Consider the following 21,557-nt stretch of genomic DNA (forward strand, 5'->3'; position numbering starts at 1 on the left):
TTTTTAGTGCCTGCTGCTTTGGAAATTCTAAGGTGGGGGACTGCAAAAGGGGGTGGGATTCCAAAGAACCAGATTTTCTTCCTTTGATACAAGTCTAGCGTATCATGCTGAATAGTGAAGTCCAGTTGTTTGGATTGGCACCATAAGTAAAACTAAGAGCAGCTGACAGATAAAAAAACCTCATTTGGCCGTTCTCCTTAGATCTGTAGCCATTGCTTTGGCTTTGCATCCCCAGAGATATAAATCCATCAGAACAGGAAATGGTGGTCCTTCTACTTCACAGCAGCAGTGCCTCAAAGGATGTACCGTATGTACAGTGTTATGCCTACATGAGCTTCCTTGCTTTTTCATTTTCATTGCTGCTGCAAGAAGTCCTTGAGGAGAGATCGAGCACACGTAGACTTCTGTTGTGGGGAATTTGCATTCCATATCATTCTCTAAATGTGTCTGGGTATGATTTGCTTGCTTCAGGCTCTCATCTCTGTGACTCCTGATGAGGAAACATATGATGAGGAAGACTGTGCTTTCTGCTTGGAGATGCTGCTGAGGATTGTGCTGGAGAACAGGTGAGTCATACAGATGCACCATCAGAGGCATTCCAGCTTGGAACTGTTCTTTTTATGATCTTCCATATAGTTGCTTTATGCATAGATTTATATTGAACTCATACACTACCTTAGCTTCCTTTGTATTCATACAATACTGGTCAGGGAACATATTCTCTTATTCTTATATTTAGTTGTGGACTCGAGGGACCTGACTTCCCTCTTGGTGTGAATCTGAATATAAAAGTATCACACATGCCATCTGGGTTGCAGGTCTTCTGAAGCTGTGCTTGCATGTGTCTTATTGTCATAATGTCCTCTCTCCCTTTTTCTCTAGGGACCGTGTAGCCTTTGTATGGCAGGCAGTGCGAGACCACCTCTACCACTTGTGTGTTAATGCTGTGGAGTATTGCTTCCTAGTTGAGAGGGCAGTGGTGGGGCTTTTGCGGCTGGCAATCCGTCTTTTGCGCAGAGAGGAGATCAGTGCCCAGGTAAAGGGGGGCTTTATGGAGTGGTCTGCTCTTATTGTTGGACCTCTTGTTCATTGTATCTCTGGAATGATGAATTTCTTCCTTGAGTTTGGTGGCTGAAGCACAGAATACCCATCATTCTCTCTATTTCTGAAGTTTAGAGGTGAATAGTAGTTCTTACATAACCAAAACAATGACAGCCTTGTGCGAGAGGGAGGAAGCAGCCCACAAGAGCCTTAGGTTTGCATAAGGACTTTTTTTCCTAAGGAAAATGTCAGGAGCACACACACAGACAGCTCCAATACCTAGAAGTCCTCTGGTTTATCCTCCTGTGTTGATAAAGGACCTTTCACATGACGCAGACTGTGGTCGGGGAGTAAAAGCAAAATGCAAGAGTGAAGCTGGTGTAGAGATAGCTTGACTCACCCTTGCTTCTCTCTGAGCAGGTGCTGCTCTCCTTGCGTATCTTGCTCATGATGAAGCCCAGCATGCTGAACAGGGCCAGTCATCAGATTGCGTATGGTCTTCATGAGCTTCTCAAGACCAATGCTGCCAACATCCATTCTGGAGATGACTGGTACACGCTCTTTAGCCTCCTGGAATGCATTGGATCAGGGGTGAAACCACCCCCAGCGCTGCAGGCTACAGCAAGGGCAGAGAATGACACAGGTAAGATTTGTCCTTGGCAGTGGCCCCGTCTCTTGGTCCTAGGTTAGGAGTGAGCAGAGAGGTGGCCAAATTTGCTGATGATACTAAATTGTTCAGCATCGTTAAAACAAAAAATTGATTTTGAGGAGCTCCAAAAGGGCCTCTCCAAACCGAGTGAATGGGTGGTAAAATGGCAAATGCAACTGAATGTAAACAGGTGTAAAATGATGCATGTTAGGGCCAAAAAATATTTATTTCACATATATGCTGATGGGATCTGAATTGGCAGTGACATACACAGTTGCCACTAGCACAGCTCTTTGCTGCCATGAAATTGGTGTTCCCTTGCATCTTTTGTCTCACTCCGTTTTGCTTATTTAAAGGGGCTCAGTCAGACAGTGAGATCTATCACCCAAATGAAGCCAGCCTAGATCGTGGCTACACTTCTGATTCAGAGGTGTATGCAGATCACAGCAAGCAAGGCAAAATGCATCGTTCTGTGACTGATGTGGATGTGATGAACAGCGGCTGGCTTGTGGTAAGTAGTACCAAGGGCTTCCACCAGCTTTACGCATGTCTTCGTTGAGGCAACAGGCTGTAGAGAAAGCCCAAACCCAAGTCAGATTTGAGGTTAGCACTGCATCAAGGCTCCTATTTCTAAGTCTGGAAACAGTCTTGTTTGCATTGCTAGTCTCTGGCAACCCTTTCACCCAGATTCCAGGGGAAGGCAAGTAACAACCGTATAGTTCTGTCCGGAGACTGCAAATACAGGCCTTCCAACACAGGCTTTTCTGACAAGTGAATTGAGTGAACTGGCCCAAATCCAACTGTCTCCATAGGGATCTGGCTATTTATGAAAAGGCAACATTCTTAGGAAGCAGGAGCCCAGAGACTTGGAACGGCATATCAGGTGGTTATTGGAAGTTAGTACAGGCAATGCCAGCACCTAGGGCTTGCCGATTGAAAGGTCGGCGGTTCGAATCCCTGCGGCGGGGTGCGCTCCCGTTGCCCAGTCCCAGCGCCTGCCAACCTAGCAGTTCGAAAGCACCCCCGGGTGCAAGTAGATAAATAGGGACCGCTTACTAGCGGGAAGGTAAACGGCGTTTCCGTGTGCGGCTCTGGTTCGCCAGATTCAGCTTTGTCACGCTGGCCACGTGACCCGGAAGTGTCTCCGGACAGCGCTGGCCCTCGGCCTCTTAAGTGAGATGGGTGCACAACCCTAGAGTCGGACACGACTGGCCTGTACAGGCAGGGGTACCTTTACCTTTACCTTACAGGCAATGCAGCCCATTCTCCTGGCTGTAGAGACGCCTGACAGCTGCCCTATTGGACTCAAACATACTTTTCATTTCACAGGTTGGGAAGGATGACCTTGACAGCCCAAAGGCCATGGCTGGACTCTCCAAACTGGGCAATTCACCCTTGGTGAATCAGTACAGCCTGACTGTGGGGATGGACCTGGGCCCACACAATACCAAGTCGCTCATGAAGTGTGTTGAGTCCTTGTCTTTCATTGTGCGAGATGCTGCCCATGTCACACCTGAAAACTTTGAGCTCTGCGTCAAAACTATCCGCATCTTTGTAGAGGCCAGTCTAAATGGAGGTGAGGCCATCACTTTTCTGTAATCTGAGTATTTGGCTGTGGGGCTCCAGGTTATATCAAATTAAAGGAGCAATCTACACCCATTAGGCGAGGGTTGGTTTTTTTGTTTTTTGTTCTTATAAAAAAAGACAGATCAACTAGACCTGCTGTCATGGGCTGGCTGAACACAGAGGAATGATGGGAGGCACCAGCTAGGGACCCCACAAGGGATGAAGGCTCAGAGCTCAGGGATTGATGGTGGAACGGCAGTGAGTGGTCAGAGGGAGAAGCCTGGGGAAAGGAGGAGGTGTCAGAAGCTGTAGAGGTAACATATCCTGTTAGTGTTGCCAAGGACAGGTATGTTCTTTTAAGAATGACGTAGAACTTAGCATCCCACCAGAAATGCTGGAGCTTTCCTCCTTTAATGTTTCACGCCTGGGGATCCCTGAGCTGAAAGTTTCAGGTTGTTTATTTAGCATTAGAATTAGGCACGAGGTGTTCCTGGAGAACCACAACCTAGAGAAATTCTTCTTGTTCTTAGGGTGCAAGTCCCAGGAAAAGCGAGGGAAGAGCCACAAGTATGACCCCAAATCGACCCGTTTCAAGAAGAAAGCAAAGGAGAGTTCTCTGAGGCACTTGAGGGCATCTAGCCAGCATCAGCACCGCTCGGCCAGTGATGAGGATGATGAGGATGAGAGCATCCCTGCCAGTTACCACACTGTGTCTTTACAGGTTAGTCAGGACGTAAGTATAGCCTGGATTTCTTCCTTGTCTTTCCCTGCGGTTATCCTGGTTGCAGTAGCTTCGGCTCAACCTAGGTGTGGCATTATTCATTTTCTTTGGCCTTGCATGACTGGATTTTATTTTCAAAGTAGTGTAGGAAATAGCTGAGGTGGCAGCGGTTGGCAAGGAGAGAGTGAGTTGGATCAGGACCATGGCTCAAGGGATGAAGGACTCTAATCCAATACCCCCACTGTGGTCCTGATGCAAATCAAGGAAGACCCATGCCTGTTACTCACAATGGAAGGAGAACATCTATTGGTGTCAATAGAAGCTTTCCTCCCATTGCAAATAGCAGGAGCAGTGGAAGGGGCTAATTCTATTTGGGAACACAGTGGGAGCAAAGGTTAAAGCCCCACTTCAGCACAGTTCCTGTATAACTTGCCCGCCACCAGCCAGCTATTGTAAAGCACACAGCAGCCAGCCACACAAGGCCAAACAGCATGAATAACATCACATCTAGTTTGATCCTTAGTGATGCAGCACCTGCAGGGAGTTTCCCTATATTTTGTTTGATACTATAAAATATATGGATACTATAGTACAGTCTAGAGTAGCTTATTGGAAATGTATCTTCAGCAGAAAAAAAATAAAGAACCATCTTGAATAGGAAGATTTCCTTCCAGGAATATGCAGAAGCCTGCAGACAGTTAGTTCCCTTGATAACAGTGCAAATGAACAAGGAATGACTTCTATGATGAAAATACACCTGTAGGAATAGGACGGTGTTAGTCTGTGCTTCAAGTGACTGAGAAGTTACAGTACTTCTGTCCCTGAAAGGAAACTGAAGCCAAGATGTGGGATTGTGTCTAATGAAGCACACAAAAAGTTTTGAAAGCAAGCTGTGTTTGCTTGGAGGGTGAAGTTGGCAAGGGTTATGTAGGATTAGAGTTTCATTAGTGAAGAATTCTTAGGTGGGTGGGCACAATGTACTGAAGGTCATTGTTGATTGGTGACCTATTGGCCAATTTCTAGTGGGAAGTCTTGGTGCCTCTTAGGAGCTGGCATTCTAGTTAAGGTAGACTTTGGTCTATCCTAGCACGGCACATTTTTTGCTTGCGTGTCTACTCAGGCTCTTTTAATACAGATCTCTTTTATTTTAACTGTTAAAGTGGTACATTGGTACCTTGGTTCCCAAACAGTTTAGTTGTCGAACAAATTGGCTCCAAAATGCTGCAAAGTTGGAAGTAAGTGTTCCGGTTTGCAAATGTTTTTCAGAAGCCGAATGTCCGATGTGGTTTCTGTGGCTTCCACAGCTTCTGCTTGAGTGCAGAAAGCTCTTGCAGCCAATCAGAAGCCACACCTTGCTTTCAAACGGTTTTGGGAGTCGGACGGACTCCCGGAATGGATTAAGTTTGAGAACCAAGGTACCAGTGTATTGAGTTTGCACTCATACTTTATAGATTTAGTCCAGCCATGGGGTCCTAGAGAGAAAATCATGACCATGCAAAACTGAAGTTGCTACACCCTTTGGTTAGAGGGATGCAGGTAGTTGGGTGGGCAGTGGGGGGTACCTCTGTAAAGTGTCCAGAGGGTTGGTGTGAGTGCAGTGTTCCTTTCTATGGGAATTAAAAAGTGCCTTAGTTCTTGCCTGCATGGTTCTGTCTCTTTTTGGGGTTATGGGGGCATTTTGCTATGAATCTGTATTTTAATACAGAGTAACGCACCCAACCGGATATTCTAGAAGAGTGAAAAATTAAAAATAGGAATTCCCTTCCTATAGATTATGACTTCCTTAACCAAACCAAGAATCAGTTGGAACTTCTGAACACGTTCATATACTTGTAGGCTTATCCCCTCAAGCCTGGGTGATTGCCCTGTTTCTTCCCCTTCTGATAATCAGATTTGTTTTGACACAACCACGATAACAGGACATTGCTTTTCCTCCATTCTGAGCATTGACGGTGGCTTGTTTTCATGTTGTTCATAGACAGGCAGGTTGTTTGTTGCCAACTTACCTCTTCTATTGCAGCTGCTGGACCTGATGCACACCCTTCACACACGAGCTGCCACCATCTATAGCTCTTGGGCTGAAGAGCAGCACCATCTGGAGGCTGCGGGAAAGAAAATTGAAGCAGACTCTCAGACGTTATGGGCCAATTGCTGGTGCCCATTACTGCAAGGTAAGCCTAGCCCATGCTAGCATACAAGAACAGGGTGGTCTGGCTTTTCATATCAAGTGGGCTGCAAGAGAGCTTTGATATGGAAGCTGCAGGGGGAGGGGAGCAAGGGCAAAATTTGTCACCCCACCCCACCCTGCGCTCACACTGCCCTCCTCAAGCTGGCTAAGCAAAGTGCTGGGCTTTGTGAAGAAGGTATGGGTCCTAGAGCCCTCACATCTCCTTCCCCAAGCTGGTAAAGTGCTAACGAGGCTTTGGGAAGGAGATAGGAGGACTTTAGGACCCTGTCAGAGCCCTCAAGCTTCCTTCCCAAAGCCCAGCGTCTTGCTTACATGGCTTTGGAAAGGCAGTGTGAGGGCCAGGGAGGGGTGTCAAATGTTGCCAAAAAAGGCCTTGAGCATTAGGTTGCGCATTGGACCGCCCTGGACTAGAAGATAGCAGCCACATGCATCAGAACTGGACATGAAGCAGTTGAAGTAATACACTTTAAGGGAAGAGTGATCTTAAACAAAAAAAAAACGTTGCTAAGCGCCCTGTGTTCATCATCATCATCATCATCACTTTATTATTCCCCAGCCACTCTGGGCAGCTCCCAACAGAATATTAAAAACGTGATAAAACATCAAACATTAAAAACTTCCCTAAACAGGGCTGCCTTCAGAACACATATTCAGACCATGTTAAGAGCAGCTTCGGATGTGTGTTCACCAAAGCAGAGACTTGGCTTATTATATGTGCTTGATGTTCTATGCCAGTCTCACACACGCATTTTTGAAGGGAGTTTCCATTCAAATCTAGTAGCATGATTAAGCTGCCTTTTGCTAGTAAGCACCTTGCTACCGACCCTGTTATTTACTTTCACTGCAGTTTGAGAAGCTCAAATAGTATTCCCCCTTTGCTTTTAAGAAAGCTTTTTATGCCAAAATATGATAAACTTTTCCTTACTGGTCCTGGTGGACTCCCTACTGTGATTCTTCTGATTCGTTACACACCGGAACATCTGTTTTTTAATTATTTTTTATTCAAAATTAAAACAAGACATATTATCCAAAAACATATCATCCTTGTCCCCCCCCCATTTCCCCCCCTCCCACACAAACCCCCGCCCCCCGACTTCCCTCAGTTCCAGTCTTTGGTTTCTCTGAGACTGCTGTTTTCTGCATGTTACAAAGTTTTATAGATCCTCAAACTATTTAGCTGATTATTATTGATAAAAAGTTTGTGAATGTTTATTCAAAACCTGCCAAGGAGTCCAGTTCACTTTGTTGCGTCTTCAGATACTTTGTAAAGGGTTCCCATTCATCATTAAAGTCACAGTTATTCTTGTCCCGTAGCTTATATGTCAGTTTTGCCAGTTCTGCATAGTCCGTCAATTTTTCTTGCCATGATTCTTTATTTGGGGTTTCTTCAGTCTTCCATCCTTGTGCTACCAGAACTCTCGTGGCCGTTGTCGCATACATGAAGATGTTTTTCAGCTTTTTTGGCAGGTCTTTCCCTACAATCCCCAACAAAAATGCCTCGGGTTTTTTAACAAATGTTACACACCGGAACATCTGATTTGAATGGCTCACACAAACAGTTCTCTAGATTACAGCCCTCCAGAAACTTGACAGCAACTCAAGATTGCAGTGGAGTCAATTACAGTGGTGCCCCGCAAGACGAATGCCTCGCAAGACGGAAAACCCGCTAGACGAAAGGGTTTTCCGTTTTTGAGTTGCTTCGCAAGACGATTTTCCCTATGGGCTTGCTTCGCAAGACGAAACGTCTTGTTAGTCTTGCGGTTTCCCCCCCGCTTCCCCCCCTTTTTCTAAGACGCTAAGCCGCTAATAGCCTTTTAGCAGCTAATCCGCTAAGCCGCTAATAGGGTTGCTTCGCAAGATGAAAAAACCGCTAGACGAAGAGACTCGCAGAACGGATTATTTTCGTCTTGAGAGGCACCACTGTATATTTCTATGTGACAGGCCCATGGGTTGCTGTGACAGATTCATTTTTCAGCTGTGCTGTTGTGGAAACCCAGGGCTCTATGCTGGTCCAGGACTACATTTAATAAGCACCCAACGGTTTTGTGCTTTTGGGGAGGTTGCGTGAAGGATGTAAGCAAGGGCTGGAGTTGCTTGGTGCAGAATGAAGATTCTCCCTCTCATTTTAACTTGCGCTCTTTGCAGGTATTGCCTGCCTGTGTTGTGATGCAAGGCGACAGGTGCGGATGCAGGCACTGACCTACCTGCAGCGGGCTCTCCTTGTGCATGACCTGCAGGCTCTGGATGCCTTGGAGTGGGAATCCTGTTTCAATAAGGTATTGTTATATGCCTACATTGGCAAGGGAATGCGGGAGAATGGGCTCATCTTTCCAAAGGAGGCAATGGAAGCTTGTGGAGGAAGATAGGACTTCTCCTGACCCAAGATCTTGCTGAGTTCTGGCGCAATTTAAACTGTGTAACTTGCTTCCACCTCCTAGTCTTTTTCCTCCCCTGGCAGAACATACTTCTTGAGGCAGAGAGGACATCTGAGAGATTTGTTGAAGGTGAGAGAGTAGATCTGCCTGGTCATCACTGGGCAAGGCTCAGCCACACACTCTTTATCTGCTATCCTGATAAGTGGCAATGCAGAACAACGGTCAGGCATGAGGGAGAGTTTTCTGGGCTGCAAATGGACCAATTTATTTAGTAAGGTCCCAATTTAGTAATTTATTAAGGTACACAGATGAAAGGCTAAATGTTCAAGGCAAATAGAATAAATGCTCTGTTTTCCTTTATCTAAAAGGTATCTCACCTGTACTTTTGAAAATCTAGGCAGGTTCAAAGCATATGTTACACATCTGATAGAAGGGACTGCCCCTATTTCAAGTAGAAACAGCAATAAATCCTATTTTTTTCCAGTTCTGAAGGCTTGGGAGAGGAGGGGGCTTTCATCTCCTTTGAGGGCGAGCTGAGTTTTCCCACTTCAAATTCGAAAAATCCAATGGGAAGCAGGACATTTAGACCCTTTACAGCAGGGGTCAGCAACCTTTTTCAGCCGTGGGCCGGTCCACCATCCCTCAGACCATGTGGTGGGCCGGACTGGACTATATTTTGAAAAAAATATGAACAAATTCCTATGCCCCACAAATAACCCAGAGATGCATTTTTTAAAAAAGGACACATTCTACTCATGTAAAAACACACTGATTCCTGGATCGTCCGTGGGCCGGATTGAGAAGGCGATTGGGCCGCATCCGGCCCACGGGCCTTAGGTTGCCTACCCCTGCTTTACAGCATAGTTGTAAGTAGACAACAAATTCCTACTTGCATAGCATTTGCCAACCTGGAGCTTTCCTGATGCTCTGGCTACAGTTCCCATCAGCCATGGTCAGCACAGACCTTCAGTGAAGCCTCTACATCTTGCCTCCCTCAGTTTCAACCAATTCACTGGAAGATGTGCGTCCATATAAGTCAATAGAAAACTAGCTAGGGTGAAGAGCAGTTCAAGGAGAATTGATATAGTTGCATCATCATTGGAGGAGGTGATTTCTCTTAGGGCAACCTTATTTTTCTTTGTCCCCTTGGACCCATTCCCAATAATCTTTATGTTGTTGTGATCATCTGCTGCCCCCTAGAAAAAGTCAGACTGCAGGAAAGCTTCTTGCTTTCAACCCATACTTTATATTTTGCCTCCTGTCCTTATTTACCAGTGTGCTGCTTATCTTGGATAATAGGTGCTGTTTCCTTTGCTGACCAAACTCCTAGAAAATATCAGCCCTGCGGACGTCGGTGGAATGGAGGAGACCAGAATGAGAGCCTCTACTCTCCTCTCCAAGGTGCGAGGCCTCTTAACTTTACTTTTCAGAGAACAAAGCTTTCTAATGTTAAGGTAAAGGTAAAGGGGACCCCTGACCATTAGGTCCAGTCGTGACCGACTCTGGGGTTGCGGTGCTCATCTCGCTTTATTGGCCAAGGGAGCCGACGTACAGCTTCTGGGTCATGTGGCCAGCATGACTAAGCTGCTTCTGGCGAACCAGAGCAGCGCATGGAAACACCGTTTACCTTCCCATCAGAGTGGTACCTATTTATCTACTTGCACTTTGACGTGCTTTCGAACTGCTAGGTTGGCAGGAGCAGGGACCGAGCAACGGGAGCTCACCCCGTTGCGGGGTTTCGAACCTCCGACCTTCTGATTGGCAAGTTCTAGGCTCTGTGGTTTAACCCACAGCGCCACCCACGTCCAGTACATCACTTTAAAGGTCCCTATGACTATGCCTATTAGGCAGTGGGGATGAGCAGACTTGAACTGGGGCTTTCAGGAGTCACCCAGTGTCTCCACTTTGAATTGCTACCTTCCTTTGAACTAGTGTCCCCATTCCCAGTGGGAAGTGGTGTAGTAGCCTCCTGCCCTGCATTCATTGTCACTAAACAAAAACAAAGTCTATTCTCCTAGTAACTTTTTCTGTTTATATGTACTTCACCTGCAATCTCTGTAGCAGGGTGAGGACTTTGTTTTAGCTCCTTGTGGCTGGCTAACAAGCTTTAAGGAGCTAGAGAGGATTTATTTTAAGTAACTACATTTTCACCTTTACAGTTGAAATGAAAGGATAACTTGCAAAAAGACAACCCTGCTTGTGCAGGACACCCCCCCCCCCAATATATATACACAGAATTTAAAGCTTAACAACATTTCAAAGTAATATCACCCTGCCTGTCTTAATTCTGGCCATCTGTGTTAAGACTGTAGTGTGTGTACAACCTTGTTCATTTCATTAAATTGATTACTCTCTCAGGATTTAAGCATTGTGGCCACATGGTCTGGTGATTTTTTACAAGAGGCCCTAAACAAGCTTTTGGGCCCAAGTGTGGCACAGCATTCCCAGGGTTTGGAATCCTTTAACAGGGCAGAGCTGTCTAGGAGTAGTAGTAATAATAATAATAATAATAATAATAATAATAATAATAATAATAATAATATTTATACCCTGCCCATCTGGCTGGGTTTCCCCAGCCACTCTGGGCGGCTTCCAACAGAATATTAAAATACAGTAGTCTATTAAACATTAAAAGCTTCCCTAAACAGAGCTGCCTTCAGATGTCTTCTAAAAGTCTGGTAGTTGTTTTTCTCTTTGACATCTGGTGGGAGGGCGTTCCACAGGGTGGGTGCCACTACCGAGAAGGCCCTGTACCTGGTTCCCTGTAACTTGGCTTCTCGCAGTGAGGGAACCGCCAGAAGGCCCTCGGCACTGGACCTCAGTGTCTGGGCAAAACGATGGGGGTGGAAATGCTCCTTCAGGTATACTGGGCCGAGGCCGTTTAGGGCTTTAAAGGGCTTTAATATAACCTTAAACATACCCTGTGGTGTCAGAGCAGCCACCTTAGGCCCCTCTTCCTCTCATGCTGTATGTTTACTGTGTCATCTTCTGTTCTATCCTAGGTCTTTCTGCAGCACTTGTCTCCACTGCTCTCCCTCCCAACCTTTGCTGCGCTATGGCTGACAATTCTGGATTTCATGGACAAATACATGCATTCTGGGTCTAGTGACTTGTTGGTATGTATTTGCTGCCCCTTCAGGTTTCTAGGATCTCTCCTTGCTAGGCCCATGTCTGAAATGCATCTTAACACCCCTCTGGGCCTTTCCACCCTTCTTGGTCTTCCAGTGGTCCACTGGCCAACCCCATGATAACCTCTGATAGTGATCTAAAAGAGGACTTCAGGGAGCAGTTGATTCAGAAGGAAGAAAGTGTACAGGATCTCAGATTTCAGGTCTTAGATATGTCTTGCCTTGCAGCCAGAGGCCATCCCTGAATCACTGAAAAATATGCTGCTAGTAATGGACACGGCTGGAATATTCCACAGTGCTGACTCACGAACAGGCTACTCTGATCTCTGGGAGATCACCTGGGAACGCATAGACTGCTTTCTGCCAAAACTGCGGGATGAGCTCTTCAAACAGACAGTCATCCAAGGTATGCAAGCCAACCGCTTTGTGTTATGTTTAGAATCTGTGAGCAAGCTTCACGTTCTGAGAGAGGCACTTGGGGGTATGTAGAAGTGGCCATGCAAGGTTCCTTGCAGAAATAAATGAAACAAACAGGAAAGCATGCTTAGTTACTCACTGATGCCAAGCTCTTTATTTTAGCTCAGCGTGTTTGGTAGTAAAACTCCTTCAGGACCTTAAAAAATGTGCGAGTTCTTAAAATTCCAAGCCACCTTATTCTTCAAATCTAATCAACTTGTAAACCTAGTTCAGTATAGATGGCGAGGATTGCATTCCTACTTTTTCAGGCTGGTTCTTGAGTTGGTTAGAGTTTGAGTACAAGGTGTTTTTGAACATTAATAACACAAGTTTTTCAAGTTTCCGAAGGGGCAGTGTTTTACTCTGAAATGTGTTGAGCAGCAATAAAGAGTTTTTCATCAATGAGCACCAGAGCCTGTTCTCCTTTTCATTTTGTTCTCTTAAGGCATTTCTTTCCCCCTTTTCTTGTGCTCCTTGCAGAAAGGAGCCAGTGCTTGGGGCTTGAGATGGACCCTAGAATGCAGTAGATCTGAGGCTTTACCAGACAGCAACAGAAATGGAGCTCCTAGCCAATCTCAAAACCAGTGTTGTTGCATGTCTTGCTTTCTTTGCCTGAAAAGATGCCTGGGCCTGAGCACAAACAGTCCTGATGATTTAAGTTAAGATTCACACCACAGTTCATGCCTTGGTTCCCTTGATGATGCAGACTATTGGGGAGGGGGGGCTGTTGCACAGAGCGTGCTAGAATAGACTTCTGATGTCTTGTCATAGCAGAGAATACTTGTGTGTGGGTTGGTGTGTATAGTCATGTCCCATGTTGCAGAGCAGCCTGATCTGACATGAGTGGGAGCACGCAGTCTTGATTTAAGGGAAAGCCTTTTTCTTCGAGAGGTATAATCTTTTCTTTTTTCTTTTGCTTGCTGTTTTTATTTAGACCCAGTTCATACCTTACCAACAGAGCTGCATCCTCCCAAACCAACAGTATCTTCCCTGCCACATTCCCCTGGAGGGGATACAAGGACTGCCACCCATTCAGCTCCCTCTGAGAAGTCTCCTGAGCTGGCAGCCATCGGTAAGTCCTACAGTTCCTGCAAGAATGAGCTGCTTCTATATCATCACCACCACCACAATCTAATAGACATGATATAAAAGGACTGGGAAGAGGAAGAGGAAGCAAGCATTGGAGAGGTGTCGTTTCACTGGCTGATGAATGGGATCATGTTTGTCTCCTTCTTGCCATATTCTCCCTGAGAAGCAAGTGGCCTATGTCACCTAGCTGGTGGCAGAAATGAGAGTTTGCCACCTTTTCAGGCAGGCAGCGAGGAAACAAACCCCCTGCAGCTGATCCTTTTCTGTCTTAGGGGTGGGACCAGATCTCTTCATTGCTGCAAACTGGTGGCAGTAGTAACAGCAGCAGCAGCAGCAGTATTGCATGACTAATTTTTCAAATCTCCTCATCACTGAACATGATACTTTACAAACTAATGCAAGTTAAACAAACAACAAACCAGCAACAAACATATCCCTGTTCCAGGTTACTTACAGTCTAAAGTCTTGCAATGTGGGAAGTACAGCAAACAGAGGATAGGAATCCGTATTTGTTAATTTTATATTCTTCTTTTCCACCAAATGGTGCTCAGGGCGATTAACAGCAGTAAAATACAAAGTAAAAATAAAAACAAGTAGGTAAAAACATCAGTAAAATGCATTGATTTGTATATTTACAGATGCCTTAACAAGGTGGGTAATGAGGCCACAGGTTGTCTGACTAAAAGTGCTTTTGACTGCCGGCTGAAGGGTTAAAGATGGGGCTAGAAGAGGTAGCGCTGGATAAAAGAGAGAAAATTCAGTTGCACTGCTTAAGCTTCAGTTAGAGGTTAAGCCAAAGCATTCTCATAAAAGATGAGTTTCAGGGTGAGGTTTGAAGGGGAGAAAGAGTTGGCTCCACATGTGTTTATGTTCTGGGAGTTCCAGCCTAAGGAGCAGCAAGGAAGAATGGGTAAAACCATGTAAGAGGACAGGAATCTGATGAGCTGCTAAAGGTGTAGAGTTAAAGAAACAAATATATGCAGAATGAGAAGCAGAATGGGAAACTAGTATAGGAATTGGAAGAGGCACGTCACATGGGGTGACTGAAGAGGCAGTGCGATGATGATGATGATGATGATGATGCTGCTGCTGACAACAATGATTTATTAATTTATTGAATTTATATACCGCCCTATACCCAGGGGTCTCATGGCAGTTCACAGAATAAAATCAAGATATAAAACCACATAATACCTAATAAAAATAAAAACAACAAGCCAGTAGCTACCCCCCCCCCAAAAAAACCCACACATTTTAAAAGGGCATAGGATGTAAACAGGATCAACCAAAGGCCTGGTTGAAATTTTGCCTGGCGTCTAAAGCTGTATAATGAAGGTGCCAGACGAACTTCCCTGGGGAGAGCATTCCACAGATGGGGAGCCACTGCAGAGCAGGCACGTTCTTGTGTTGCTACCCTCCAAACCTCTTGAGGAAGGGGGAACACGAAGGAGAGCCTCAGAATATGATCTCAGGGTCTGGGTAGGTTCATCTGGAAAGAGGCAGTCCTTGAGATATTGCAGTCCCTGGAACAGTCAGTGAAAAGAAACCAAGATAAAAAGGAATGATTTGTGTGTACTTATACACACCCAGAGTGAGCTAGGTGAAGCTTGGGGAGGTCATGGAACATATTAGGTAAAGGTAAAGGGACCCCTGACCATTAGTCATGGCCGACTCTGGGGTTGCAGCGCTCATCTAGCTTTACTGGCTGAGGAAGCCGGCATACAGCTTCCGGGTCATGTGGCCAGCATGACTAAGCTGCTTCTGGCGAACCAGAGCAGCGCACGGAAACACTGTTTACCTTCCCGCCGGAGTGGTACCTATTTATCTACTTGCACTTTGACATGCTTTCGAACTGCTAGGTTGGCAGGAGCAGGGACCGAGCAACGGGGGGTTACCCCGTCGTGGGGATTCGAACTGCCAACCTTCTGATCGGCAAGTCCTAGGCTCTGTGGTTTAACCCACAGCGCCACCTGCGTCCCCATGGAACATATTATCTGGTGACTAATTTTCCTCTTGAACAAGTGAAAAATCTATTCTCCTCTCTCAGCAGACCCTGAGACGGCTTCAGTTCCAGGCAGTTCCAGTCTCTCTGGACCACAGTTCCACCCTCCAGCAGCAGCACCTGTGAAAGTGAGCTCGGCGAAAGATGCACCTCAAGCGGTGGCACAGCAACCTCTTATTCTTCAGCCTCTGGCCTCCCCCTTGCAGGTGGGAGTGCCACCTATGACTCTACCTATTATTCTGAACCCAGCCCTCATAGAGGCCACCTCTCCTGTGCCTCTTCTGGCCTCCCAGCGGCCGACTGACCCCATGACAGCTTCTGAAGTCAACTGAGGAGAGGAGTAAAGAGGACAGTTGGCTGCAGGGGTGATGGTGGTACAGGATGCTCTGTCTGGTAGAAGCCATGATTGCTGTAGGGAAGACCCTAGCAGAAGTGTGGAAGGCCACTTTGCAATGTGGCTGTCCTCCCCAGTGGACCTAAGGCCAAAATTTCCATCCCAGCTCATCTGTTCCACGGCCCTTGGCTCCTTTTGTGCAGAGGCGATCTCTGTGTGGGTGATGGCCGGCTTCTCTTCTCTTTAGCGTTAGGGGGCAGCAGTTTTTCAGCACACACCTTCTGCTGCCTGTGATCTAAAAGAAAAGAAAGGAGGTAGGCGTTTCCTGCGGAGTGGAGCAGAGGAGCTATATTCCCTAGGAAATTAAGCAGATTATGGATATTTGCTTGCCTATATTCTTTGGCATTGACTTGAGAATATGACTCTTCCTATCGCCACTCTTTGGCTTGACTCTTTGGGGTACTCTTCAGCTACTCTGCTGGGTAGCGAGAGCTGGGGGGAAAATATCTACCCAGTGGACAAGACCAGAGAATGTGGGACAGGAAGCAGAGGCCTGGGCCCAGGACAGGGAGGGGGAACCTCTGCAGTGCTGAGCGAGCTGTACCATCTTGACAAAGTCTTGTACTGGAAGCTCTCCTCCTTTCAGTTAAATCTCACTGGGTGCCCTCCAGGCATTCTTTGCTTGCACTCACGATCTCCTCACAAGATAACTAGACTTGGGCGATTAGTGCCCGATAAAGTGAGAGGCTTCTGGGAGCGGGCAGGAATTGGCCCTACATGATGCTCTTAACTCGTTTGGGAACAGGCTGCTAAATTTTCCTTCTGGTCGCTTTCACTTTAGGAGGATGCCGTTAATCCCTCCTGCACCTCTGGCCTCTTAGCACAAAAGCAGAGTGAAATGTGTCTCATCTAGTGCTTCCTTCCTCTTATGCATTAGGCTAAAATTCTCCACATTTATTGCAGAATCCCATTGGGAACTGAAGCCAGTGTCTACTGTGTGGAACGGCAGGTGACTGTGTGTGTGTATATATATATAAGGAGTCTATTGACTTTTTACAGTGGAATAAATATGACCTGTAAATGAATTATTTTGGCTTAGCAGTTCTTCTCCCCCCCCCCCCAGGGATGCCAACTTGACTAAAATATTGGGGATCCCAGGTAAGCCGCACCCCATATAATCAGTCACATGATGTGCCACACCCACCATTTGAATGCCCATCAACTGGGGGGGGGGCGACCCTATCAAATATTTTATATTCCCCTATCACATTCATATTTTGATGCCGTTTGAGGGCGTGGATGTTTTATCACCCTTAACTATTGAAGATAGTTCCTCACGGACATGAAGTTCTTGTCCCTACCTTGGGGACTCAGACAATCCAGCCTTTTCAGGTGTTCCTCATCTGTCCTGGGGTGGAGGAGGCGCTGCAGATGGCCAATTGTCTATTGTTGCCATTAGGTAAGCCCACATGGTGGCGCATACAGTCCATTGACACCACCCTGCTCCTCACTCACCAATCTGCTTGTTGCCCACCCAGGCATGTTGCGGTGGAGCATGTGCATCCCATGAGCACATGGAATGCCTGCTAGGGTGCACAGCCTGGAATGCCTGCCTCTCTGCTGCCTCAGACTATTCTGCATTCCTGACAGTACTGCCTGCGATGCACTGAAAAGGAGATTAGGCAAGACAGCCAGTCGCTCCAAGCCAGTAATAAGCAAACATTACTTGGGGGGTGGTGTCAGGACGAATGGCCAGGGGGCTGTTTCCCCTCAACATCCCCTTCTCCCCTTTCTCACACTTGGGACTCGGCAGAGCACTCCTAGGTTGCAGTTAGGAAGGAATACAGATTTGTGTGTGTGTGTGTGTGTGTGTGTGTGTCTGTGTATGCACCACAAAATTGTTGCCTTCAATTGCAATGTGGCTAGAATCCAATTTCTGTCACTGTAAAGTAGGGATTAGTAATTACAAAGGCTTCAGGGTCAAGTCTGCCCCTCTGTGTGATACCATCTGGTCTCCCAATTGCCCATATTAGTGCACATATTACAAAGATGTGCGTGCAAACATGTCTGTCTATATAAGCGGGAAAGAACATTAGCAATGGCATTCTGCTAAGACAGATTGCTTGCAAAAATTTGTACGTCAGGCAAAATGGCATAGAGAAATGCATGCGTGGGGATAAATGCACCAAAGTGTTATGATTTTTCACAAAGATTCTTTTTTTTAAAAAAATTGCAAACTTATGTGAAGATTGAACAAACTGAACTTAAGATGACAAACTCAGAGAACCCTAGAATGATAAGGTTTCTCAATCCTTCATAGGGAAGCCATACATACAGCATCCTCCACACTGTTCCATTCTACAGTGTATTTAGACCACCATTAAGCCTGTTACTGAATCTTTCCCACCTTAAAACTGCTGAAATTCCTGATACACTTTTGAACTTGAGTAGCATTAAAAGGCCACTTTCACAAAACGTGTCCACATAGTTCTAACATCCCAGCTGGAGAAAACATTTTTTATTGCAATCCATTGCTATGAAACTGTTTATCACAGGTTTGTGTTCGGCCTCTACCTGATAAGAACATCCAGAGTTTGCTGAAGGGGTCCTCTCTGCTTATAGAAATGACCCAAAGAGTGCAGTTTCTTTCCAGCTCAGTGTGTGTGTGTGTGTTTGACAAGACGCTTGTGATCAGCTCCAATAACCCTATTAATGTATTTTAATCATTATGTGCATTGAAAGTAATTGCAGTTTGAAAATGCAACAACTGGTGTAGGAAGAATGAGATATAGTTGCTCAGGGTAAAGACAAATGTGAACAAGAGGATTGTCCCCGAAACATTTGTTTGCTTTTAAGAGTCAGCATTTATTTGCAGAATATTTACCTATGAATACAAGAGCTGTCTTGCAGGATCAGAGCAAGGTCCATGTAGTTCAGCATTCCACTTATCACAACAGAAACTTGGATGCCGATGGAAGATCACCAGCAGGGAATGAAGATGCATAGAGCATTCTGGAGTATTCTGCTTGCAAACTGAACTGTCATTCAGCTATTGCGGCTGATAGCAGAGACTTTTTAAAGCAGCCATCTCTGCTTGTGGTCATTACTACATCTTGTGGCAATTAATTCTATGTTATAAGAGTTCCACTGAATCAGACGAAGGGCGGATCTAATAGTTACCAACACTGCCCAGAGATTTATCCAGGAATCTGACATGTAGGGCAAGAAAACAACACCTCTCTCTCCTTTTGTTAGTTGCCCCTTCCCAAGCAAGTGGTGTTCTGAGGCATGCTTTCTCTGAAAATGGAGATTGCGGTCATGGCTTAATAACAGCTGATAGGCTTGGATCAGTTTGCCTGATCCTCTTTTAAGTGTTGGCCAGGCGAGTGACCATCAACACAATACAGTGGTACCTCGGGTTACATACGCTTCAGGTTACATACGCTTCAGGGTTAAATACTCCACTAACCCAGAAATAGTGCTTCAGATTAAGAACTTTGCTTCAGGATAAGAACAGAAATCGGGCTCCAGCGGCACGGCGGCAGCAGGAGGCCCCATTAGTTAAAGTGGTGATTCAGGTTAAGAACAGTTTCAGGTTAAGAACGGACCACCGGAATGAATTAAGTACTTAACCTGAGGTACCACTGTATGTGGCAGTGAATTCTCTGTGTGTGTTACGTGTTGTTTGGCAGTGGATGCAGGATACTTATTCAATCATGTGTCATTGAGTGGTGCAGAGTTCTAGTATAATAAAGGGAAGGCTATGGAATGAGGAAGTACCCAAAACATACATTTGGGGTGGAGTTGGAGGAAGGGATGCTGCCTTGGACCAGATAGGAAAGCACCTATCAGAACCCATGCCAATCTTTTGCACTGTTTGTGCTACAAAGCCTGGATTTTGTTTTGTCAGTTAACACTGCTTTTAGGGAACTCCTTCCTCTGACAGTAAAGTCAGAATATTAGTGTCTACCTGTAAGCTCTTTTCTTGGGCAATTAAACTACGGCTGTGTATTTCTGCCCTTATTGAAGAACTGGCTAAGGAAACTTTAAAAGTCAGCAAAATTGTTCAGAGATTATAGCTGAACGGTGCTATTTTGACGGTGGAGATGATGGCATTGTGTACCTCTGCCACATAGGTCTTGGCAAATAGTGGAATCTATGCTTGAACAACACCAAAAAAGCTGGCCTCCCTGACAGCTAGAAACATGGCTCTGTAAGGGCAAAGTAATGTGACTGGGTAGGTCTTCCACAGTGCACACAAGAACATAAGGTAACTGAATTTGTGATGGCTTTTTTCAAAGATCTGCTGTATCTGATTAAATGTGCAACTGGATCCTTTAAACCTTCACCTGCTGCAGGTATATCCCCTGAGCAGTCAACTTCAACATGTTGCACTTTTCCACTAGAGGAGACATTGTGTGTTGTGCAGCATAGAGGGTGGCTACCATGAAATTTGCTCATTGCTGCTCAGGAGTTTCAGGGCTATTGCTGCATTAAACTATTGAACAGGGGTAGACTCTGTGCTGCCCTCCAGTTACTGTTCACTAAAATTCTGATCACCCCAACCATTGGCTATTATGCTGCCTGAGGTTGATCTAAGTTACAGACCAACATCTGGAGGCTACTACATGGACTAACACTACTATATTCATAATTAAAGATGACCACTAGAGGGTCTGGAGAACCAGCATAAATGTTCATTCAAGTTGGACAAGTAGTCTCTCTTGTGCGTCTAATATTCAATGGCCTCTGTAGCTGAAGAGTGTGATGATCTGTGCCCTTTGTAGATTATCCAGGCACACACATGGGAAAATCCTGCACAAGGCATCTTCCAAGGGGTGGGCTCACATCTTCCCTGATTGTATTTGAGCACCACAATGATTTCTGGTCAAGATTATTTATGATTTAAGGTTCAAGAGGAACCAGGGGTGTTTCCAGACTGTTGCTGTTTTTTGCTTTTGTTTTGCATACTGGGAAATTCAGGTTGCACAAGTACAATGAATTTGGAGCTCCTGTACAACGAACCCACATCCCCCAAAGAACGGGCATTTTGCAATAAGGAAAGTGGTGGAGAAACGCACTGGAAAGTGTCGAAGGATGCTTGATTTGATGCAATATCATCTAACCTCCCTGCAAACAAACCATAATAAACTGGCCATTTGGAAACACTCTGCACCTGTGTTTTCTCCCTTTTGTGTGTGTTTTCATTTTCACTGTGTTTTCCCATGCTTGTGCCACCATGCTTTATGGCACAGCAGCCTCCTCCTTAAGGAGTGTATAGGATGTGAGGAAAAGCTGCTGCTGCGCCAGCCATGGAGACAGACTTTTCTCCTTGTGGGGAACCTCCGACAGCGAACAAAAGAATCTACAAAGAGGTCCACCAAAACCCTTCAACTTTTATTTGTGGGAACTGGCATGTGTGCTCTCTTTCCTGGCGTTATAGTCAAAATGGAAATGGATGGAAGGGATGTGAGGGTGGTGGGTTAAATAGCAGGGGGAACAGAAGTGTAGTCTAGTGATTATAGAACAGCCCACAAAGTCAGTCTGGCTTTTGGGTCTGCTGGAAGAGACATTAAATGTTGCTAAACCTGTTCCCTTATGCCTTGGGTGTCCCCCTTCTTGGGCTGTGTGTGGAGTAATTCTGGAACATTAACCTGGCTTAGACGTCAGATAGATCCTGAATGGGGGCGGGCGGGTAAGAAATGGTAAGAAACAAGTTGCTTCCTTTTCCCATGTCTTTAAATATGGCAGTCTGGGTTTAAAAAAGGGCTGGGAGGACGAAGCTGTACTCTCCAGCTAACATCATCCCTGACCAGCCCACACTAACAGGGTCTGATGGGAGTTCTCCAACAACAGAAGGACCCAGGCTCTCTTTGCTTGGGTTGGGGGATCCTTAGGATGCCTTTGGTGCTGAATTCTGCGAGACTCAACTAATTAAAGTGGGGGAGAAGGTTAGCAATTTGGGGGTCTGTGTACTTTATTGGGTATTGAAGGTGGGATATGTTGGA

General features: G+C 45.8%; 1 protein-coding gene across 9 annotated transcripts in view; it reads left to right on the plus strand.

Moving 5' to 3' along the window:
• Positions 1 to 16,634, plus strand: part of GBF1 (golgi brefeldin A resistant guanine nucleotide exchange factor 1) — a 96,574-nt gene extending 79,940 nt beyond the window's left edge. For 4 of the 9 annotated variants that reach the window (XM_077930678.1, XM_077930680.1, XM_028728996.2 and 1 more), the window contains 13 exons: positions 472 to 566; positions 883 to 1,036; positions 1,462 to 1,684; positions 2,047 to 2,201; positions 3,020 to 3,266; positions 3,787 to 3,989; positions 5,998 to 6,148; positions 8,311 to 8,441; positions 9,840 to 9,941; positions 11,543 to 11,656; positions 11,897 to 12,074; positions 13,059 to 13,196; positions 15,261 to 16,634. In XM_077930678.1, the coding sequence (XP_077786804.1) occupies positions 472 to 566; positions 883 to 1,036; positions 1,462 to 1,684; positions 2,047 to 2,201; positions 3,020 to 3,266; positions 3,787 to 3,989; positions 5,998 to 6,148; positions 8,311 to 8,441; positions 9,840 to 9,941; positions 11,543 to 11,656; positions 11,897 to 12,074; positions 13,059 to 13,196; positions 15,261 to 15,547 (2,178 nt within the window). In that variant the 3' untranslated portion in view covers positions 15,548 to 16,634. The remainder of the gene's footprint in view (positions 1 to 471; positions 567 to 882; positions 1,037 to 1,461; positions 1,685 to 2,046; positions 2,202 to 3,019; positions 3,267 to 3,786; positions 3,990 to 5,997; positions 6,149 to 8,310; positions 8,442 to 9,839; positions 9,942 to 11,542; positions 11,657 to 11,896; positions 12,075 to 13,058; positions 13,197 to 15,260) is intronic. The other 5 variants (XM_077930679.1, XM_028728997.2, XM_077930682.1 and 2 more) reach the window with 3 other exon arrangements.
• The last annotated feature ends 4,923 nt before the right edge of the window (positions 16,635 to 21,557 follow it).

This window comes from Podarcis muralis, chromosome 6 (assembly GCF_964188315.1).
Source record: "Podarcis muralis chromosome 6, rPodMur119.hap1.1, whole genome shotgun sequence".
Classification (NCBI taxonomy): domain Eukaryota; kingdom Metazoa; phylum Chordata; class Lepidosauria; order Squamata; family Lacertidae; genus Podarcis; species Podarcis muralis.